This window comes from Mauremys mutica, chromosome 2 (genome assembly GCF_020497125.1).
Source record: "Mauremys mutica isolate MM-2020 ecotype Southern chromosome 2, ASM2049712v1, whole genome shotgun sequence".
Taxonomy (NCBI): Eukaryota; Metazoa; Chordata; order Testudines; family Geoemydidae; genus Mauremys; species Mauremys mutica.
The window spans coordinates 249,033,612-249,051,816 of record NC_059073.1 but is presented as its reverse complement, the minus strand read 5'-3'; the positions used below and the strand labels follow the sequence as shown (position 1 = coordinate 249,051,816).

Here is an 18,205-nt window from a genome sequence, read left to right as displayed (position 1 = left end):
CGTTTCCTGGGGGCTACACCCTCCAGTTTACCTCTACCCTGCCCACCCACCCTCCGTCCCCATTCCTCCTGAGGGGCCCCTCTCACGAGTCCCTGCTCAAGCAGGAGGTGGGGCAGCTTCTTGGCCTAGGAACGGTGGAAGTGGTACCAGCGGAGTTCAGACACAAAGGTTTCTACTCCCACTACTTCCTTATCCTGAAGGCCAAAGGGGGGCTCAGGCCCATCCTGGACCTGTGAGGCCTGAACCAGTACATGGTAAAGCTCAAGTTTTGCATGGTCTTTCTGGCCTCCATCATCCCCTCCCTGGATCCTGGGGACTGGTACACCACCTTTGATCTGTAGGATGCGTACTTCCACATTCACGTATTTGAGGGGCACAGACATTTCCTCCGTTTCACAGTTGGGCAGGAACACTACCAACTTACGGTTCTCCCGTTTGGCCTGTCCACTGCTCCCAGGGTGTTCACAAAGTGCATGTCTGTGATAGCAGCCTACCTCAGATGTCGCAGGGTCCAGATCTTCCTCTATTTCAATGACTGGCTGGTCAAGGGCAGCTCCAGGTTGCAGGTGTGAGATCACGTGGCACTCCTCCTGTCCACGTGTACCACTCTGGGCCTGTTGGTAAATGACACCAAGTCCACGTTAGTCCCGGTGCAGCGCATAGAGTTTATTGGGGCAGTCTTGGACATGACATTGGCCAGGGCCTCCCTCCCACTGGACAGGTTCGAGACCCTAGGGGAGCTCATTGGCACAATCACGCAGTTCCCCGTGACCACAGCCAGAGGGTGCTTCCAGCTTCTGGGTCACATGTCAGTGTGCACGTATGTGGTTCACCACGCCAGACTCAGGATGAGGCCTCTCCAGCTCTGGTTGGCCTGGGTGTTCTCCCAGTCCAGAGACAGGATGGACAAAGTCCTCACTGTGCCCGAAACGGTGATCACCTCGATACAATGGTCCTCCCCGGGGAATATGTTCCACAGGGTCCCATTCAGGGGCAGGACCCCATCAGTGGAGCTAGTGTTGGACATGTGAGACCTGGGGTGGAGAGCCCACGTGGGGAACATTTAGACCCAAGGTCTGTGGTCTGCGCAGGACCTTGCCCTGCATATAAATGTCAAGGAGCTCAGGGCGGTTTTTCTGGCATATGCGGCTTTCTGCTCGCACCTAGAGGGCAGTGTGGTCAGGGATCTCACAGACAACATGGCCTCTGTTTTACATCAACAGGCAAGGTGGGGCCAGCTCCTCTGCCAGGAAGCCCTCAGGCTGTGGGACTTCTGTATAGCCCACAATATTTGCCTGGAAGCCCACCACTTATTGGGCGCCTGGAACTCATGGGCGGATCGCCTGAGCCGAGACTTCTCCTTTCAGCACGAGTGGTCACTACACCCAGAGGTGGTGCACAGGATTTTCCAAAAGGGGGGAACTCCCAGGTGGACGTGTTCGTGACACAGCAGAACCGCTGGTGCCCCCGCTTCTGCTCTGGGGCGGGGGGGAGGCTTGGGCACGGGCACCATCTCCAATATCTTCCTCCTATCCTGGTTGGGCCAGCTTCTCTATGCCTTCCCACTGATCCCATTGATCGGCAAGGTCTTGGAGAAGATAAAAACGGACAGGGCCTGATCGTCCTGGCATGGCCCAGGCAACATTGGTATGGGACTCTCACGAGCCTGGCAGTCGCCCCACCGTGGCTGTTGCCGTCCCATCCGGACCTGCTCTCCCAGGACCAGAGCTGCCTCCTCCACCCCAACCTAGTGGCACTCCACCTCACAGCATGGTTGCTCAAGGTTAGGCCAGGAGGAGAGGACATGCGTGGAAGGGGTTCAGCGCGTCCTCCTGGAAAGCAGACGGCCCTCCATACGTCAGGCCTACCTGGCGAAGTGGTCTTGGTTTTCAAGGTGGGCAGCTGATCGTGGCATTTTGCCCATGGCTGCTCCGATCCAACTCATTTTAGACTACCTCCTTCACCTTTTAGACTTGAAATTAGATGGAAGTTTCTAACCATCAAAGGAGTAAAGTTCTGGAACAGCCTTCCAAGGGGAGCAATGGGGACAAAAGACATATCTGGCTTCAAGACTAAGCTTGATAAGTTTATGGAGGAGATGAGATGGTATGATGGGATAGCCTAATTTTGGCAATTAATTGATCTTTGACTATTAGTGGTAAATATGTAATGGGATGTTATATGGGGTGAGATCTGAGTTACTACAAAGAATTCTGGCTGGTGAGTCTTGCCCACATGCCCAGGGTTTAGCTGATTGCCATATTTGGGGTTGGGAAGGAATTTTCCTCCAGGGCAGATTGGCAGAGGCCCTGGGTTTTTTTCGCCTTCCTCTGCAGCGTGGGGCACGGGTCACTTGCTGGAGGATTCTTTGCATCTTTAAGTCTTTAAACCATTATTTGAGGACTTCAGTGGCTCAGATGTAGGTTAGGGGTTTGTTGCGGGAGTGAGTGGGTGAGATTCTGTGGCCTGTGTTGTGCAGGAGGTCAAACTAGACAATCATAATGGTCCCTTCTGACCTTAAAGTCTATGAGTCTATGACCCTAGAGCCCAAGGCCTAGTGCCCTCGTCTATCAAGGTGCACTTGGTGGCCCTATTGGCCTTCCACCCGCCGGTGCAGGGACACATGGTATTCTCCCATGCTATGACTGGCCAATTCCTTAAGTGATTGGATCATCTCTTCCCATACATTAGGCTCCCGGTCCCGGAGTGGGACCTGAACTTGGTGCTGGCCGAGTTGACGGGTCCCCCGTTTGAGCTGCTGGCTACATGCTCCTGGTCGCACCTCTCATGGAAGGTAGCCTTCCTGGTGGTGATCACATCAGCTAGGCGGGTCTCGGAGCTCTGGGCCCTGACCTCCGAATCCCCGTACACGGTGTTCCATAACGATAGGGTCCAGCTCCGACCACATCCTTTGTTCCTCCCAAGGTGGTCTCCACCTACCACATGGGTCAGGACATCTTCCTGCCGGTGCTCTGTCCCAAATTGCATGCGTGCAATGGGGAGTGCCGCCTCCACATGCTGGATGTTAGACGGGCTCTGGCCTTTTATCTGGAACATACAAAGCTGTTCCGGAAGTCCCCGCAGCTGTTCGTCGCCTTGGCCAAATGCATGAGGGGTTGGCCGATGTCCACTCAGCGGCTCTCCAACTGGATCATGTCATGTATACATACCTGTTACAATCTGGCGGGAGTCCCCCCGCCGCTGATCCTGAGGGTGCACTCAGTTAGGGCGCAGGCCTTGTCAGTTGGCTTTTAAGCCCATGTCCCCATTCAGGACATTTGCAGGGCTGCCACATGGTCTTCGGTTCACACGTTCATCTCGCATTATGCGATTGTGTCCCAAACCAGGGAGGACGCCGGGTTCAGCAAAGCTGTACTCCGTTCCGAGAGTCTGTGAACTCCTACTCACCTCCAGCAGACATAGCTTGGAATCACCTATTGTGGAAAGCACATGAGCAATCATTTGAAGAAGAAAAGACAGTTACCTTTTCCGTAACTGGTGTTCTTTGAGATGTGTTGCTTATGTCCATTCCACATCCCGCCCTCCTTCCCCTGTGTTGGAGTTGTCTGGTAAGAAGGAACTGAGGGTAGGGGGAACGCACAGTGCCCCTTATACCACGCCATAGAGGCGCCACTCCAGGGGTTGCTAGGGGTGCTCCCCTATGGGTACTGCTAGGGGAAAAACTTATGGCACTGGTGCACGTAGTGAGCATGCACACCTATTGTGGAATAGACATGAGCAACACATCTTGAAGAACACCAGTTACAGAAAAGGTAACTGTCTTTTTTATGGGTTTCAGAGTAGCAGCCGTGTTAGTCTGTATCCGCAAAAAGAACAGGAGTATTTGTGGCACTTTAAAGACTAACAAATTTATTTTAGCATGAGCTTTCGTGAGCTGCAGCTCACTTCTTCGGACTTTTTATTTTAAAGTTGGGCAGATGCTTAAATCCTTTCCTGAGTTGGGGTCATTAGCTGTTATTTCTATTCTGTTGCCTTCATATTTTTGGGTACCACACACACATTATTATTTAGTTTCTTGATTGTAGCTTTAAAAATATTTAGAATTTAGAGGGAATCCCTTCCAGATTATAATTTTAAAGTTGGGCAGTTTTGGATTTGAAGAGGTGAACAATGATAGTAATTTGGAAAAGTCTAAATTGAAGATTATAATAGTTATTTTTATGCTCTCTTTTAGTAATGTGGATCTTCTTTTAAAATATAATTGTTGAATGGCTTTATTTGTGCCAATTATCTTTCACAAGGTCATGGAACAGATGTCTGCACGTAAAATGACCTTTTTCCAATTAAACCTGTCTTCCCATGGAAAATGTTTTCTTGGCCTGTTTCTCAAGGGCCTCCTGGTGACAGTTCGAAAGGATACACAGACGTCTTTAATCATTGGGCCTAATCCTGAAGTCCATTACTCAGATAGCTGTCTTTGAAGCATTTACATTCAATATAGATGCATGTACGGAGATGCCATTTCATACTTTTGGCTAGACAGGCAAATATAGAATCATAGGCACAGATTAACCCCCTGCTGCCCATATGCCTGTAAAAAGGGTCTTCCATACGTGCATTTTGCCTTTCTCACATAGAAGAGGACCTCCACAGAACCACACTGTATTCCTGGAATCCCAAAGAGGGCTGTCTGGAAGGAAGCATCCGGCTGGGAAAGGAGTCTGGGGAGATTGCTAATCATACCCCCCTCCCCCCGAGCTCCACAGATTTTCTGGAAATGGTAGTATGGACCCATCTTGTTGTTTTTTTTAAAGAGCTCCTATAAGCCCAGAGGACTGTTTTTAAGGGGGATCCAAGGGGAAGCCATGGCCAGGGAGTGTAGGAGTGTATGATCTGGGGCCCCGAGACTCTCTGCTTCATGTGGAATCCCTTGGCTCTGCAGTTTCTTAAGGTGAAACCTGCTGCTTGTTTGATAGGAAGGCAAAACAATTCAAAAAGCAATTCAGTTAAACTCCATGAAATAGCAACATGCAGAGTCTTCCTCCCATTAGACACTCTTCCATGAATGTATGTCAAATGTAGGGATGTTCTGGGTTATAGCTTCACTGCTTAGTCCATCACATTGCTAATGCAACATATCGATACGTCTGGCTTCCAAGTTCAGAAAGTCAGTGCTGCACTCCCGAAGTTTTTATGAACAGTCAGGGTTATCCTGAACATCTGAGCAAGGAAGGTACTACATATTCTGTGTAATCAAAACCATAAGAAACACTTATTTATTGGTGGTTTTAAATGAATTAATAGTGCCCTGGTACAATAAAAATGGTGATGGCCATCTAGGAAATTTTGTTGAGCCCTTGATACTTGTCTGAATAGTTTTTACATTAAATACCAGTAGCTGTAGTGCAGTGGTTCTCAAACTTTTGTACTGGTGACCTCTTTCACATAGCAAGCCTCTGAGTGTGACCCCCCCCCCTTATAAATTAAAAACACTTTTTATATATTTAACACCATTATAAATGCTGGAGGCAAAGCGGGGTTTGGGGTGGAGGATGACAGCTCACGACCTCCCATAAGGACCTTGTGACCTCCTGTGGGGTCCCGACCCCCAGTTTGAGAACCCCTGCTGTAGTGTGATTAGAACAATTATTATGCATCAGCAGCTATTACAAATATTTATAGGTTTTGTAGGATATGCCAAAGAAAAAAACTATACTGTAGACTATTTATTTAATTATTCTCCTTAGAGCAAATGTATTGCTTGTGCCAAATGCTAGAGGTAAAAGGCTCTATAGCCTACTGCTAATCCCCTGAATGATCTAGTTCTCCCAATCCACTTGTTTGATGTTTTTCTAGTGATCAATAAGTTCTTATTTAAGAATGTTAATTAGTTTAGTTTGTTGCTTTTCTATTCACGTGATTTTTTCACTAAATTAAGTTACAGAGACTTCTTTAATTATGTTGTCATAATGATAACTGGAGTGATCTTTTTTCTAATCAAGTTAGAGACATTGAACTGAAATCTGTTAATATCAGAACTGACATGATACATTTATATGGCACCACAGAATGCAATTAAATATCCTATTAATTCATCCAATATCTCTTATCTTTCAAATTCCCTCTCATTTTAGTTGAATAGTTTAATGATATTCCTGAACTTGTGAAAGAGTTATTTTGAATTCAGTATTTTTATGCAAGATTTCCATTCAGTATAATGTTATCCTGCTAACCATGGACAAAAATACGTTGTACAATAATAGTATAAAATGAGGCATAAGAAATAGTAAAATGAGGGATAAGTAATAAGTACAGTGCTTGTAAAGGTTAAAAGTTGTGGTTTATATATTGTTTTAAAGCTTTGAATCTCAAATTGCTACGTGGAAGCTGAGCTCACCGATGACTAACAGGAAAAGATCTTTAGTCACTAAAGGACATGTATTTTTACTTTCAGTGCCAAAATTCAATTGATTACATTTTTTGCTCTTGTAGGAACGGTATGCTTGTTACAGAATGCAGTGAGAATTTAACAAAGTTAAATAATTTAACAAAGTTAATAATTATTCCTAGAAGCAGTATAGAGTTGCAGGGCTAACTACAGATCAGTGTGCTGAGTAGAAATCCCAGAGATTATTTTTTTCAATATAAGAAAAACACCATTAAAATTTCTGAGTAAAAAATTATTTTCATATGAAACTTTTGGCAGTAATCTATACCACATTTTTAAAAAATGTTGGATTAAGATTCTCCCCCCTCCACCCAAGTTATTGGGCACATACATATCTGTTCAGTTTATGTATTTTGGATGTAGATATACAAAGGGAAGAGTCATTCTGTCTAAGCAAAGTTTTGTCATGTTCGGAATGTGTTCTGTTGACATTAATTTGCCATAGTAAAATCATATAGAAATGTGTGTGGTTTTGGCCAAATCAGGATAACCTATTGTATGTTGGTAGAATTAAGTTATGCCACATAATATTTTTTATCTTATCAGAAATAGTATTTAGTATTAATCAAAAATTCACCCCTATGTAAGGGAAATTTTAGTTGGACAGTCAAATATGCTGTAATTTCATGTGGCACTACCTGGGGATTTTCTGAAGATGAATTTCCATGTGTTTATTTTACTTGTATGCTGAAATAATCCATAACAACAAAACCCCAAACCAAAAAAACCACAACAAAATGCTACCTCTTTTCTCCCATTTCTCCTTCTCTGAACACTGAGCTACAGATGGTGTTTTTGATACCGTTTAGTATAGATTACTTTATAAAAAGGTTTGTTGTTGTTAATGTCATCTGACATTATGAGAGTTTGTTGGCTTGATCAGTTTCCTAGTGGGCACCTATCCATGTTTTTTAAAAGAATAACAATTGATATTAACTATGATATCACTCTTGCAGGCAGTCTTCACAGAGGGACAGGAGCTTGCATTGGTATGCAAACTGACCCTCCTCTCCTTTACAGAGATCATACCTCTGGGTTTGAATTGTGACACTCTGGTGGGGCAGTATGAGGAAAATGTGTATACCATACTTGAGAGAAATTCTTATGGTGTCACCCTAAACAAGAGGACAGTATTGTCATTCTTCACATGCTTCTCAGCATGTTGAAAATGGAAGTCTGATTCCCATTTAGATTCAGTGTGGATACAAGTGAGTCTCATCTTACGCGGGGGTTCCGTTCTATGGTTAGTGTGTAAAGTGAAAACCGCGTATAGTCAAAATTACATTGAGTTGAATGGCAGGCGGAATCGCCCGCACTACAGGTACAGTATTAAAATTATTTTTCTCTTTTTTGTTTTTTGTTTTTGCTGACTGCGTAAAGCTGAAATCGCTCATGTTAAATGCGCATAAGATGCAACAGACCTGTATTGAATTTCCTTGCAGTTTGCCTACTTCAGTGGCTCTCAATCTTTCCAGACTACTGTACCCCTTTCAGGAGTCTGATTTGTCCTGCATGCCCCAAGTTTCACCTCACAAAGAAGCTACTTGCTTACAAAACCAGATATAAAAATACAAAAGTGTCACAGCACACTATTACCGAAAAATTGCTTACTTTCTCATTTTTACCAAATAATTATCAAATAAATCAATTGGAATATTAATATTGTACTTACATTTCATTATATAGCGTACAGAGCAGTATAAACAAGTCATTGTAAGAAATTTTAGTTTGTACTGACTTCGCTAGTGCTTTTTATGTAGCCTGTTGTAAAACTAGGCAAATATCTAGAAGAGTTGCTGTACCTCCTGAAAGACTTTTGTGTACCCCCAGGAGTACGCGTACTCCTGGTTGAGAACCACTGGCCTACTTGGTCAGGCTAAGAGGTTTGGCCTCTGTAACTGGGAGTTCCTCTAGAAATGCAAGCTCTCACATCAACATGCAGCCTTAGAGATCACTTTGAACCTTGCTGAAGGTATCGATGTTAGTCTTATATACAGCAAATGTCACACCCATGTAAACAAATCTACAGATTGCCACTCGTTATCTTCTGCACTTTTTATGATGAAGCGTATAATCAGCAGCAGGTTACTTGATTGTCTATGATTGTGGCGGAATATTTCCTTTGTGAACTTGTTGAATTCCTATGCACTTTATGAGTTAGATTTTAGAATGGGTATTTTCTCTTTTGCATGCACAATTTATGCTTGCAATTCGTGCACCTGCTTTTAACAAGTGCAACTGAAGCATCCAAAATTCAATTGTGGGCACAAATCTGAGTACTTGCACCTAAGTACTAGATTCCAGGTGCAAATCAGGTAGATATGCAAGTACTTAAACTTGCAACCACATCTCACTGACATAAGTGTGCAAAAATATAAGTACACATTTTGTGAGCCAAATTGTTCATGCAAATAGGGTAACAGGCCCTTTGAAAATGTGTCCCTATATTCCAGTTAGTCTATTGGATAGTTGTTATTTGGAATACTTAACTAGGATAGAAGACATCAAGTATAATTTTTATTTATAATCATATAACATCATAAATGAGCACAACACTTTACAAAACATAGAGTAAGACCCGTTTCCTGCTCTGAAGAGCATACAATCTAAAACGGGCAACACAAATGACAAGAAGCCAAGTCTTGGGACAATACAGTGAAAACACATTATCATAGATACAGACATTCATAATGGGGTATGGCAAATGGTGGAAAAGAGATGCTACTAGCATCTGGAAAATGAGTCTTACTTATCCCAAATGTTAGTAGAATACACTATTTTTGATTTGTGCAGTTATGTTGTTTACAGCTCCAAGATGGTGTCAGGCAGGAGCGATCTGTGATTTTTGGTGAAACTGTATCACACTGTTTACAGACATCAATTTACTTTGGTCCTGTTTCATACTTGTAGCTATAACTCAAGGTCAAAAAATGAGCAGGACAGGACAAACAGTTAAACTCTGCAAAACTGATGGAAAATGTAAATGAGTTTGATGCTGCAATCATTCCATTGACTTCTAATACATGCAGATGGCTGCAGCACTGGACTCAGTCCCAATGGCTATAGTACACAGGCAACACTTCTAGTACATCCACTTCCTACTTTTGCTGAGCTGAATCAAAACATTAGGGTAGATTTCTGTTCATAGTTAGTAGTCGCTTCCAGTCATTTTCCTGGACACTATCAAGTGAAGTCTCACAAAGAACACTATTAATAAAAAATCATACTTTGCTACAGCAAACTCAACGTTAAGGGTCTATATCTTGAGTATTTAAGCATAGTGGAAGTCTGTCCTAGATACAACATGGGAAGAGGAACGTGCAGTTTATTTTTGTTGTTGTTAATTATGTGATTGACAATGTTCACTATGGGCTTGGCTACACTTACAAATTTGCAGCGCTGCAGCAGGGTGTGAAAACACACCCTCTCCAGCGCTGCAAATTGCGGCGCTGCAAAGCGCCAGTGTGGTCAAAGCCCCAGCGCTGGGAGCGCGGCTCCCAGCGCTGTCCGTTATTCCCCACAGGGAGGTGGAGTACGGACAGCGCTGGGAGAGCTTTCTCCCAGCGCTGGCGCTTTGACTACACTTAGCGCTTCAAAGCGCTGCCGCGGCAGCGCTTTGAAATGTAAGTGTAGCTAAAGCCAAAGAGAGAGATTATAAATAATTGAATAAATTAAACATCCAATGTAATTGTTTCTCAGAATACGGTGTTAGGAGTGAAATAATAATTTTTGATGCCTGATGTGAGGTATCCAGTGTTCCTTGGCCAACTGTAGAGCAGGAAGCCGGTGTGGATGGGCTGAAATTCTCTTAAGACTGTACAAAAACTAGATCTCTCAAAATGAAACTCCACAGGGTCCCTTCCTTCTCAGCCTAGCGATTTGGGAAGCAGTAAGTATTAATTTCCAGATTAAGAAGTAGTCATCACCACAAGACTTATTTATTTGGTGTGGACAAAAGACTGGGAAGGTAAACACTTGGAATAATAAATAAAGTGTATATTATAATACAACATTATCTTGGAGAGGAGTAAAAAATTTCCTTCATGGATTAAAAATCTGTCTTTATCCTTATTAAAAATAGTACAACTTTTTTATTCCAAAATGTGTGTGTTTAATTTGGACCTCTTATTTGTAGGGCCCTACAAAATTCACGCTCCATTCTACTCAATTTCATGGCCAAAGGATTTGGAAATTAGCCATTTTCACATTTTCAGATATTTACATCTGAAATTTCATGGTGTTGTAACCATGGGGTTCCCAGCCCAAAAGGAAGTCATGGAGTGGTCACAAAGCTGTTGTAGAGGGGTCGTGGGATTGTTACTCTCACTTCTGCACTGCCTTCAGAGCTGGGTTCTGAAAGCATCAGCCTGGAGCTTTCTGCAGCTAGAGGAGATTCCCAGAGGTGGAGGTGGGTCTGATCTCCCCCGTGCTGCTGGGAGCGCCCCAGCCACGGGCTCCTAGCTGCTAGTCCTGGCTGGGCTGGGGAGGGACAGGACTTGCTCTTCCCTTGCACGGCTGCTCTCTGAGGGAGAGCAGACTCACTTTGGGGTACCTCATGCAGCTGCAGGGTGCTCCCAGCAACACAGGGGAGAGCAAACCCACCTCCACCTCCGGTAACCTCCTGCAGCTGCAGGAAGCTCCAGGATAGGTACCGGGGGGTTGGTCTGATCTCTCTCTGAGAGCAGCTGTTCAGGGGAAGAATAAGTCCTCTCCCTCCCCAGCTTGAAGGGCAGTAGCAGCTGTAGCCTGGGCACAGTAGGAGGCCCCCAGCTGGGGCACCCGCAGCCCTGCCCCACCCCTCCAATAGCTAGATTTCATGGGACAGGTCTGATTTTGCGGTCTGTGATATTTTTCACAGCTGTGATTTTACCTGTGTGTGATATTTAATGTGCTCAATCTTCAGGTGTACCTGGTGGAGGAGCAAAAGTGGCTTGTGCCCCAATCCTCAATTACCCCTGAATAATTTAGAACAGTTTGAACGCTGCTTCAAATTATGCTAGCTAGTAAGAGACCACTCTGGGCCATTGTTTAGACTGGGCATGGGCAGGGATTGCTGAAGTATTCTGCACTCTGGTCACAACCCAACCACGCATGCTACAATGTGAGTGGGTAGTGTGGAGCTGGCTATGTTGGCTCTCTGCCAGTCGAGGATTTTCCAATGCTAGGAGAGTCCTCAGCTGCCCATTTAGACTCCATGACACAAATAGGCCTGAGCATGAACTAGAAGCTGGCCCAATGTATTTCCATCTCCTTCACCCCAATCCCATTTTTGCATGTGTATCCCTTTGACTGGTTTTATTTAAGAGCTAATAGCACTAAGCTTGTATCTGGGACGGTAGAGGGTGTGGGCATCCCATATTGGGATTTCATTAGCAGCTGCGAGTCTGAATGTCCTTCTCTACATGTGATGTATACCATGGAACAGGAACAAGAGCCAGAATTCTGCAGATTAACAGGGACCGTGGGTCTAGGTCAAGTTAGGCAAGGAATTCCTTTGTGACTGGTTGGTTAGTTTAGCCATTTTGACCCCTCTTCCTGGCTGTCTTCATTTGTGGCTTGGCCTTTGTCATCGCTATTATTTGTAGTGTATGAAATCATTGTGCATAGCCTGTCCAGGTAATTTGCATCCTTCACATGAAAGTTAATCACCTGAGGTTGCTGTAAGCCTTCCTTCATAATGCCACGTAGAAACTAATTTGGATGTAGCAAAAATAGGGATGGTTTCCATTTCTCTTGGGTTCTAGGGTTTTTCTTTTCATAAAAACTCCTCATGCAGTCAATATTTATACTTTCTAAAAGAATGGATTTACATTTGTATCATGCCCTTATTTGCAATTTTAATGGACATCAATTTTAAGCCATGGAGATTAATATATCCAGCAGAAAGCAAACTCAAGCGTTTTCAAAACGTTACTAGTGCCATTCTGTGTTAAACATTTTTTTATTTTTTTCACAATACAGTATTTAAACCTAAAGTAGAAAAAATCATACCTATTTAAAATTAATCTCCAAAGCATTCACTGTTTCTATAGAAACCTCTTTGATTTAAGAACTCCTTTGTTTTCCAAATGCAGATTATTGACAAGGAGATTAACCCATTTGTGGACAAATGGGAAGAAGAAGGACAGTTTCCAGCACACAAAGTATTTAAAACTCTAGGACAAGCTGGATTCCTTGGAGTTAACAAACCAACAGGTAAGAAAATCTTTACATTCATTTTAATAGATATTGACCAAAACCTGCATCTGAAATCTTGGGTAAAATTTTCAAAAGTGTCTTAAATCTTGTTTTCAGATATGTTTTAGGCACTTGGAAGTAGAGCTGGGTGAAATATTTTGGTTGAAACTTTTGTCGCTGCAAGAATGAAAATTCAGGTTGACAGATATTTTGCAAATTTGTGTCAAATTCACCAAGTCGTTTTCATTTAAAAAAAAAAACACCTTCAAAATGAAACAATTCAATTTTTCAAATTGCAATGAGTTTCTATTTGGAAATTTACTTCAATGTTGTTAATTTTTAAAAAGTTTTAAAAAATTAAAAAACTAAACAAACATTTCTTTTGACCCTAAACTATTTTTTTTTTCAAGTTTTCAGTTTGCTGAATGATTTGGAAAAAATTAATTTCAAGTTGATCCAAAATGATTTCCCCCACAAATTGTTCAAATGCCCAGTAAATAGAAAAATCAATTATTCACATGATTTTACTTGGAAAACTAAATCCCATTGATTTTTCAATTTTGAAAACAGGACTCAGGCTCCTAAATCACTTAGTTCTAATAGCTGTCTGTTATAGACTGAATCAGAACACTTTGACTTTGGGAAAGTTTAGATTCAGATCTGGATATTGTATCTATGGCCTGTCTCTACTCCCTCCACTCTCCCCAAGTTGAGGTGCATTCAAATCCATGGGTTTGGTTTTGTCTGCTATAGAGATACTAAATTGGGATTGGGGATCTTGGTTGGGATTTGTAGTGTTGTAGAGTGGAAACACTTACAAATTAATTCCAGTATTAAAGATGTTACTCATTCTAGTGATATTCTACATACTTAAAATTGGAAATACCACTGGAACTGGTAACAGAAATGAATTTTTAAATGCACCTCATGCACTGTACATGCTGAATGAGCAGGATATACTAGGAAACATACATGTCTATATTTAGTCTAGCAAACTCACTATGGACTGCTAGAAAGAACTGGCTCAAAGACAGAAACCTGAAGCCAAAATATTCAAATGCGTGTAGATAAAGCCAGGCATCAAAGTCCACATTAAGGCACTTAAATAAAAATTTACTGATTTTTAAAGGGCTGAGTACCAGCAGCTCCACTAAAGTCATTAGGAGTTAGGCTGATTAGTATTTTTGAAAATCAAGTCTTGTATTCTGTTTTGGTCCCTAAATACAGATTTAGTGCTTAACTTTTAAAAATGTTGGCCTTTGTAAGCAGTAAATGTTTTTTCCTCATTTAGTTACAGAGTAAAATGAAACAAAAATGTAGCATTTTGTATAACACATGGGGTTTATTTTCCTGTCATTCACTTGTAGGTATCCCAGCTTTTAGCATAATTTAAATGATAGATGCATAATGCATCTTATATTTAAATTACACAAAATTGAGATTCAATCATTCCGCTTCTGAGGTCACATTCAAGTGACGTAAGGGATAGCATGAATCCAGGAAAGAGGCATATATTGCTAAATGCACTATGTGAACACTCTTAAAAGGGGAAACGTTTTCAAAAGTTGCTAAGTTGCTGCTCTTTGACCATCAATGGAATTTGTGTACACTTAGGGTACGTCTATACTACCCGCTGGATCGGCTGGTAGGGTTCAATGTATTGGGGATCGATTTATCGTGTCTCGTCTGGATGTGATAAATCGATCTGCTAATCGATGCTCGTACTCCACCTTGGCAGGAGGAGTAAGCAGAGTCAACGGGGGAGCTGCGCCATTCAACTTGCCACCATGAAGGCGGCCATGTAATTCGAACTAAGATACTTTGACTTCAGCTTTGCGAATAGAGTAGCTTAAGTTGCGTATCTTAGTTCGAACCCCCTCGCTAGTGTAGCCCAGGCCTTATTCTCCATATACAACATGTGTAATGATTTTCTCTACTATTTGCAAGCTTGATTCCTGTATTCAGGCAGCAATATGAATGTTATATTGGTTTGCGCTCTGAAATTCACAGGAAGCAAATGCTTCGTGTTTCACATTTTTGCCTGCGTGCCAATCCCATGCTTTGATTTTTCCATAACAGCATCCAGAGTTGGGACTGTAACTCTGTAGATGCACTTCTGCTTATGTACAGAAACCTCTCCTCATTAACACTGCTCCTGCTCCTGAGTTGTACCGAGCATTTTCAGTCTTCATTAAAATGAATGCAATTTGAAGGTGCTCCATACCTAACCAAGATTGGACCCATTGTGCCTACCTGTACGTATTCCTTAAGTGCGGTGATCAGACAGCAAGTGTGAAAAATCAGGACAGGGGATGGAAGGTAATAGTTGCCTATATAAGACAAAGTCCCAAATTGTAATAAGGCCTTAAATAGCTCACAGGAATAGGAAATGCTGCATTCTCTTTATTTGAAAGGAAATATAGATACTGGGATTTTATACATTCCTCTGGCCCAGATTCTGTGCTCTGCCCTTTCTTTCCTGGGTGCAGTAAAGGCCAATGTCTATGTGGGGCCAGGGGAAGAAAGAGAGAAGGTGGGCCCTCTCATTGAGTTGAGATTGAAGCCCTGGTGGAGTTCCAAGCACCTGCCCGATGGGTAACAATTCCTAAGGGAGTATCTGCTAAGGATAGCCAAATATAGCTTGCCCTGGTACCTGATACCAACCCCACCCCAATGGGATCCCCCTCCTGGGAGCTTCAAGAGGAGTGGCATAGGAACAGCTGTTGTACCTCTAGACTAGCCAGTGACTCCCCTCATACTGAGGAAATCCCTGACAGTAAAGCTGTGGGCAGTTTCTATTGCCTCTGCACATCAGAGCAACACATAGAGAGCGGAGTGGGATTAGAGAATCTGATCCTGTATCTTAAAAATAGGGTGACCATATTTTCCAAAGGGAAAATGGGATATGGCACGGGGCTCACCCGAAAACCCTCCCCCCAATGTGGAGCTGGCCCGAGCCCCCTCTCACACGCAGGGCTGTCCTGAGCCACCTGGCATCACTGCTCACCTGAGCCCTGCCACGTGGGCTGGTGTTGCCACTCATTCCTCCCCGCCCCGAATGTTCCACATCCCACTGGAGGACACCCCCCCACTTTTTTGGCAAAACTGGGCATTTGTCCCATTTGCTCTTCCCAACTGATCATCAGTTGGAAAGAACAAATGGGACATATGCTCAGTTTTGCCAAAAAAAAACAACAGGACAGCAGGGACAGGGCTTAAAAAGGGGATTGGCCTGGCCAAAACGGGATATATGGTCACCCTATTAAAAATGTGATTTATGTAACAAGAAGTGCAGAAAATTGATTTAGTTCATAAAGCACAAGACTAGGAGACATGAGATCTAAATTCTATTCCTATCTCTGCTATAGCCTTCCTGTGTATTCTAGGAAAACTTCCTTACTCTTTCAGTACCTCTGTTCTCCCTGGTATTCTGGGGATAATAATTGCCTGTTTTAATACTGCTGTTGTGAGGCTTTAATTTAAAATCTTCATGGGGAAGGCACTACAGAACTACAAACTATAATTAATTAAATAGCCTTGTTCTATGATTGTGAATTGGTCCCCTTTTCATTAAATTATATTTTTACATTTTTATCACAACAGTTACAACTAAGAGTTCTCATAATCTGTCTTTTCTGTCAAACTGCCTATAAGAACACAGGCACTGAGCCCTAGATCTTTGTCAAGTGAATGAAGAGTGAAAAAAATTATTTTTCAAGGCTAGGGCAAATTGAGTAGGAGCAAAAATGGGTGAATTTTAATTTGTGATTTAACTGCAAATGATCATTTGCACAGATTTTACACATTATCTTTCAGTTTAGTTACACACATCACCTCATTACATTGCTAAGAATTTGGGTTTGAATTATGGAACAAATTATGTCATCTCACAAACGACTTTAAGAGGAAGAATTTTTCTTGGAAATAACATCTGCAGGTTTTTCTGTAGCTATTCATGGTGGTTACAGTTCACAAAACTGATAAGCTATGATTGTTTGACAAATCCAATTAGTTCTGAGCTGGCACTTCTTTATAAAATGCTGACAGTATGAAGAGAACATTTAAGATTAACATTAAAGGACAAATAGGATTATTGGGTGAAAGAAAAATACAGAGCAAAAAATCCCTCCCTCTAAATGAGTTTGATGGGAAAATTTGAAATATGCCCCAAAGCAATCTCTGAACAAGTCATTCTCTTCACATTTCTAATATTAATATTTCCCCTTTGTAGTGATTATACATTTAATTGCAATCAAATTATACAATCTTATTATTTGTATTAAAATAGTGCAGAGAGGCCCCAATCAGGGTCCCATTGTGTTAGCTACTGTAGAAGCATAAAATAAGACAGCCCCTGTCCTAAGCATTTTACAGATTAAATAGGAACAAGACAGGACAGTTTGGTTTAGAACACCAGTGGAGGCAGTGAGATAAGGCGGGGAAGGCAGGAACAAAAGGTTATGTATGTTATCTGTGTTTACAGGTAGGAGGCTTTTGAAGTAATTTAATAAAATATATTACTAGATCAACTACTTTTTCACCCACCTGGCAATTCTCATTAGTCAGTTACCATGGGCATTGCAGAAGAGATGGATCTTAAGAAGGGATTTACACTTTGATTTGAGGAGGGTGTCCCATGCATAAGGGCAGCATGGAAGAATGCATGAAGGTGCTTATGGGAGAGGCGGAGAAAGGGGTGATGGAGAAAGGGGTGATGCTGCCATTAGTGGAGTGAAACAGGTGGGTCATGAAGTGGTATATACATTTATCATATGGTTTTTAAACATTTCTCTTTCCCAATATTACTTTTTTAGGAAGCATCTTACTAGAATTGAAAACTGTACTCCAGACAGGGGAATCCAAAGAGAAAATGCTTTAATTGTTAAGGTGCATCAAAGATACTCTCTCAGTGTGGATGATATTTATGCCACCTGGATAAACAGATTTTCTTGTAGGGAAACTAAAGCAGAGGCTGGGATAGGGGATTGATTCTAACCTCAAACCGTGGGGCCATAGTGCTGCCCTCTGTATCTTCCACTTCAGATTATGGGCTGATATAGCAGCTGTTGTTCCTCCAGGCCAGGGTAGACAACCTATGGCACACATGCCAAAGGTGGCAAGTGAGCGGATTTTCAGTGGCACTCACACTGCTTGAGTCCTGGCCACCAGACTAAATTAAATTTTATTTTAATTTTAAATGAAGCTACTTAAACATTTAAAAAAACTTATTTACTTTATATACAACAATCGTTTAGTTATATATCGTAGATTTATAGAAAGAGACCTTCTAAAAACGTTAAAATGTATGACTGGCACGCAAACCCTTAAATTAGAGTGAATAAATGAAGACTCGGCACACCGCTTCTGAAAGGTTGCCGACCCCTGCTAGATATATAAACAGGCATGCCTGATCACTGAATCCATGTAATAATTGATCCAATGGCCCCTTCTCTAGCCCCGCCTCAGGACTCCCCTCTGTGCCATTCAGAGCTGCTTCTTCCCAGCACTCAGGAAGTGCAGATGCCTCCTACTCCCTACATGGCTGCTCTCTGTTTGCCCTTCTGCCCATGTGGAGATCCAGCAGGGTTTCTGCAGCACGAAGAATTCTTCCAAATGATA

General features: G+C 42.5%; 1 protein-coding gene across 1 annotated transcript in view; it reads left to right on the top strand.

The window, feature by feature from the left end:
- Positions 1-18,205, top strand: part of LOC123363804 (probable acyl-CoA dehydrogenase 6) — a 153,468-nt gene that overhangs the window by 19,122 nt on the left and 116,141 nt on the right. Inside the window, exon 2 of the mRNA XM_045005208.1 lies at positions 12,484-12,604. Coding sequence (XP_044861143.1) covers positions 12,484-12,604 — 121 coding nt within the window. The remainder of the gene's footprint in view (positions 1-12,483; positions 12,605-18,205) is intronic.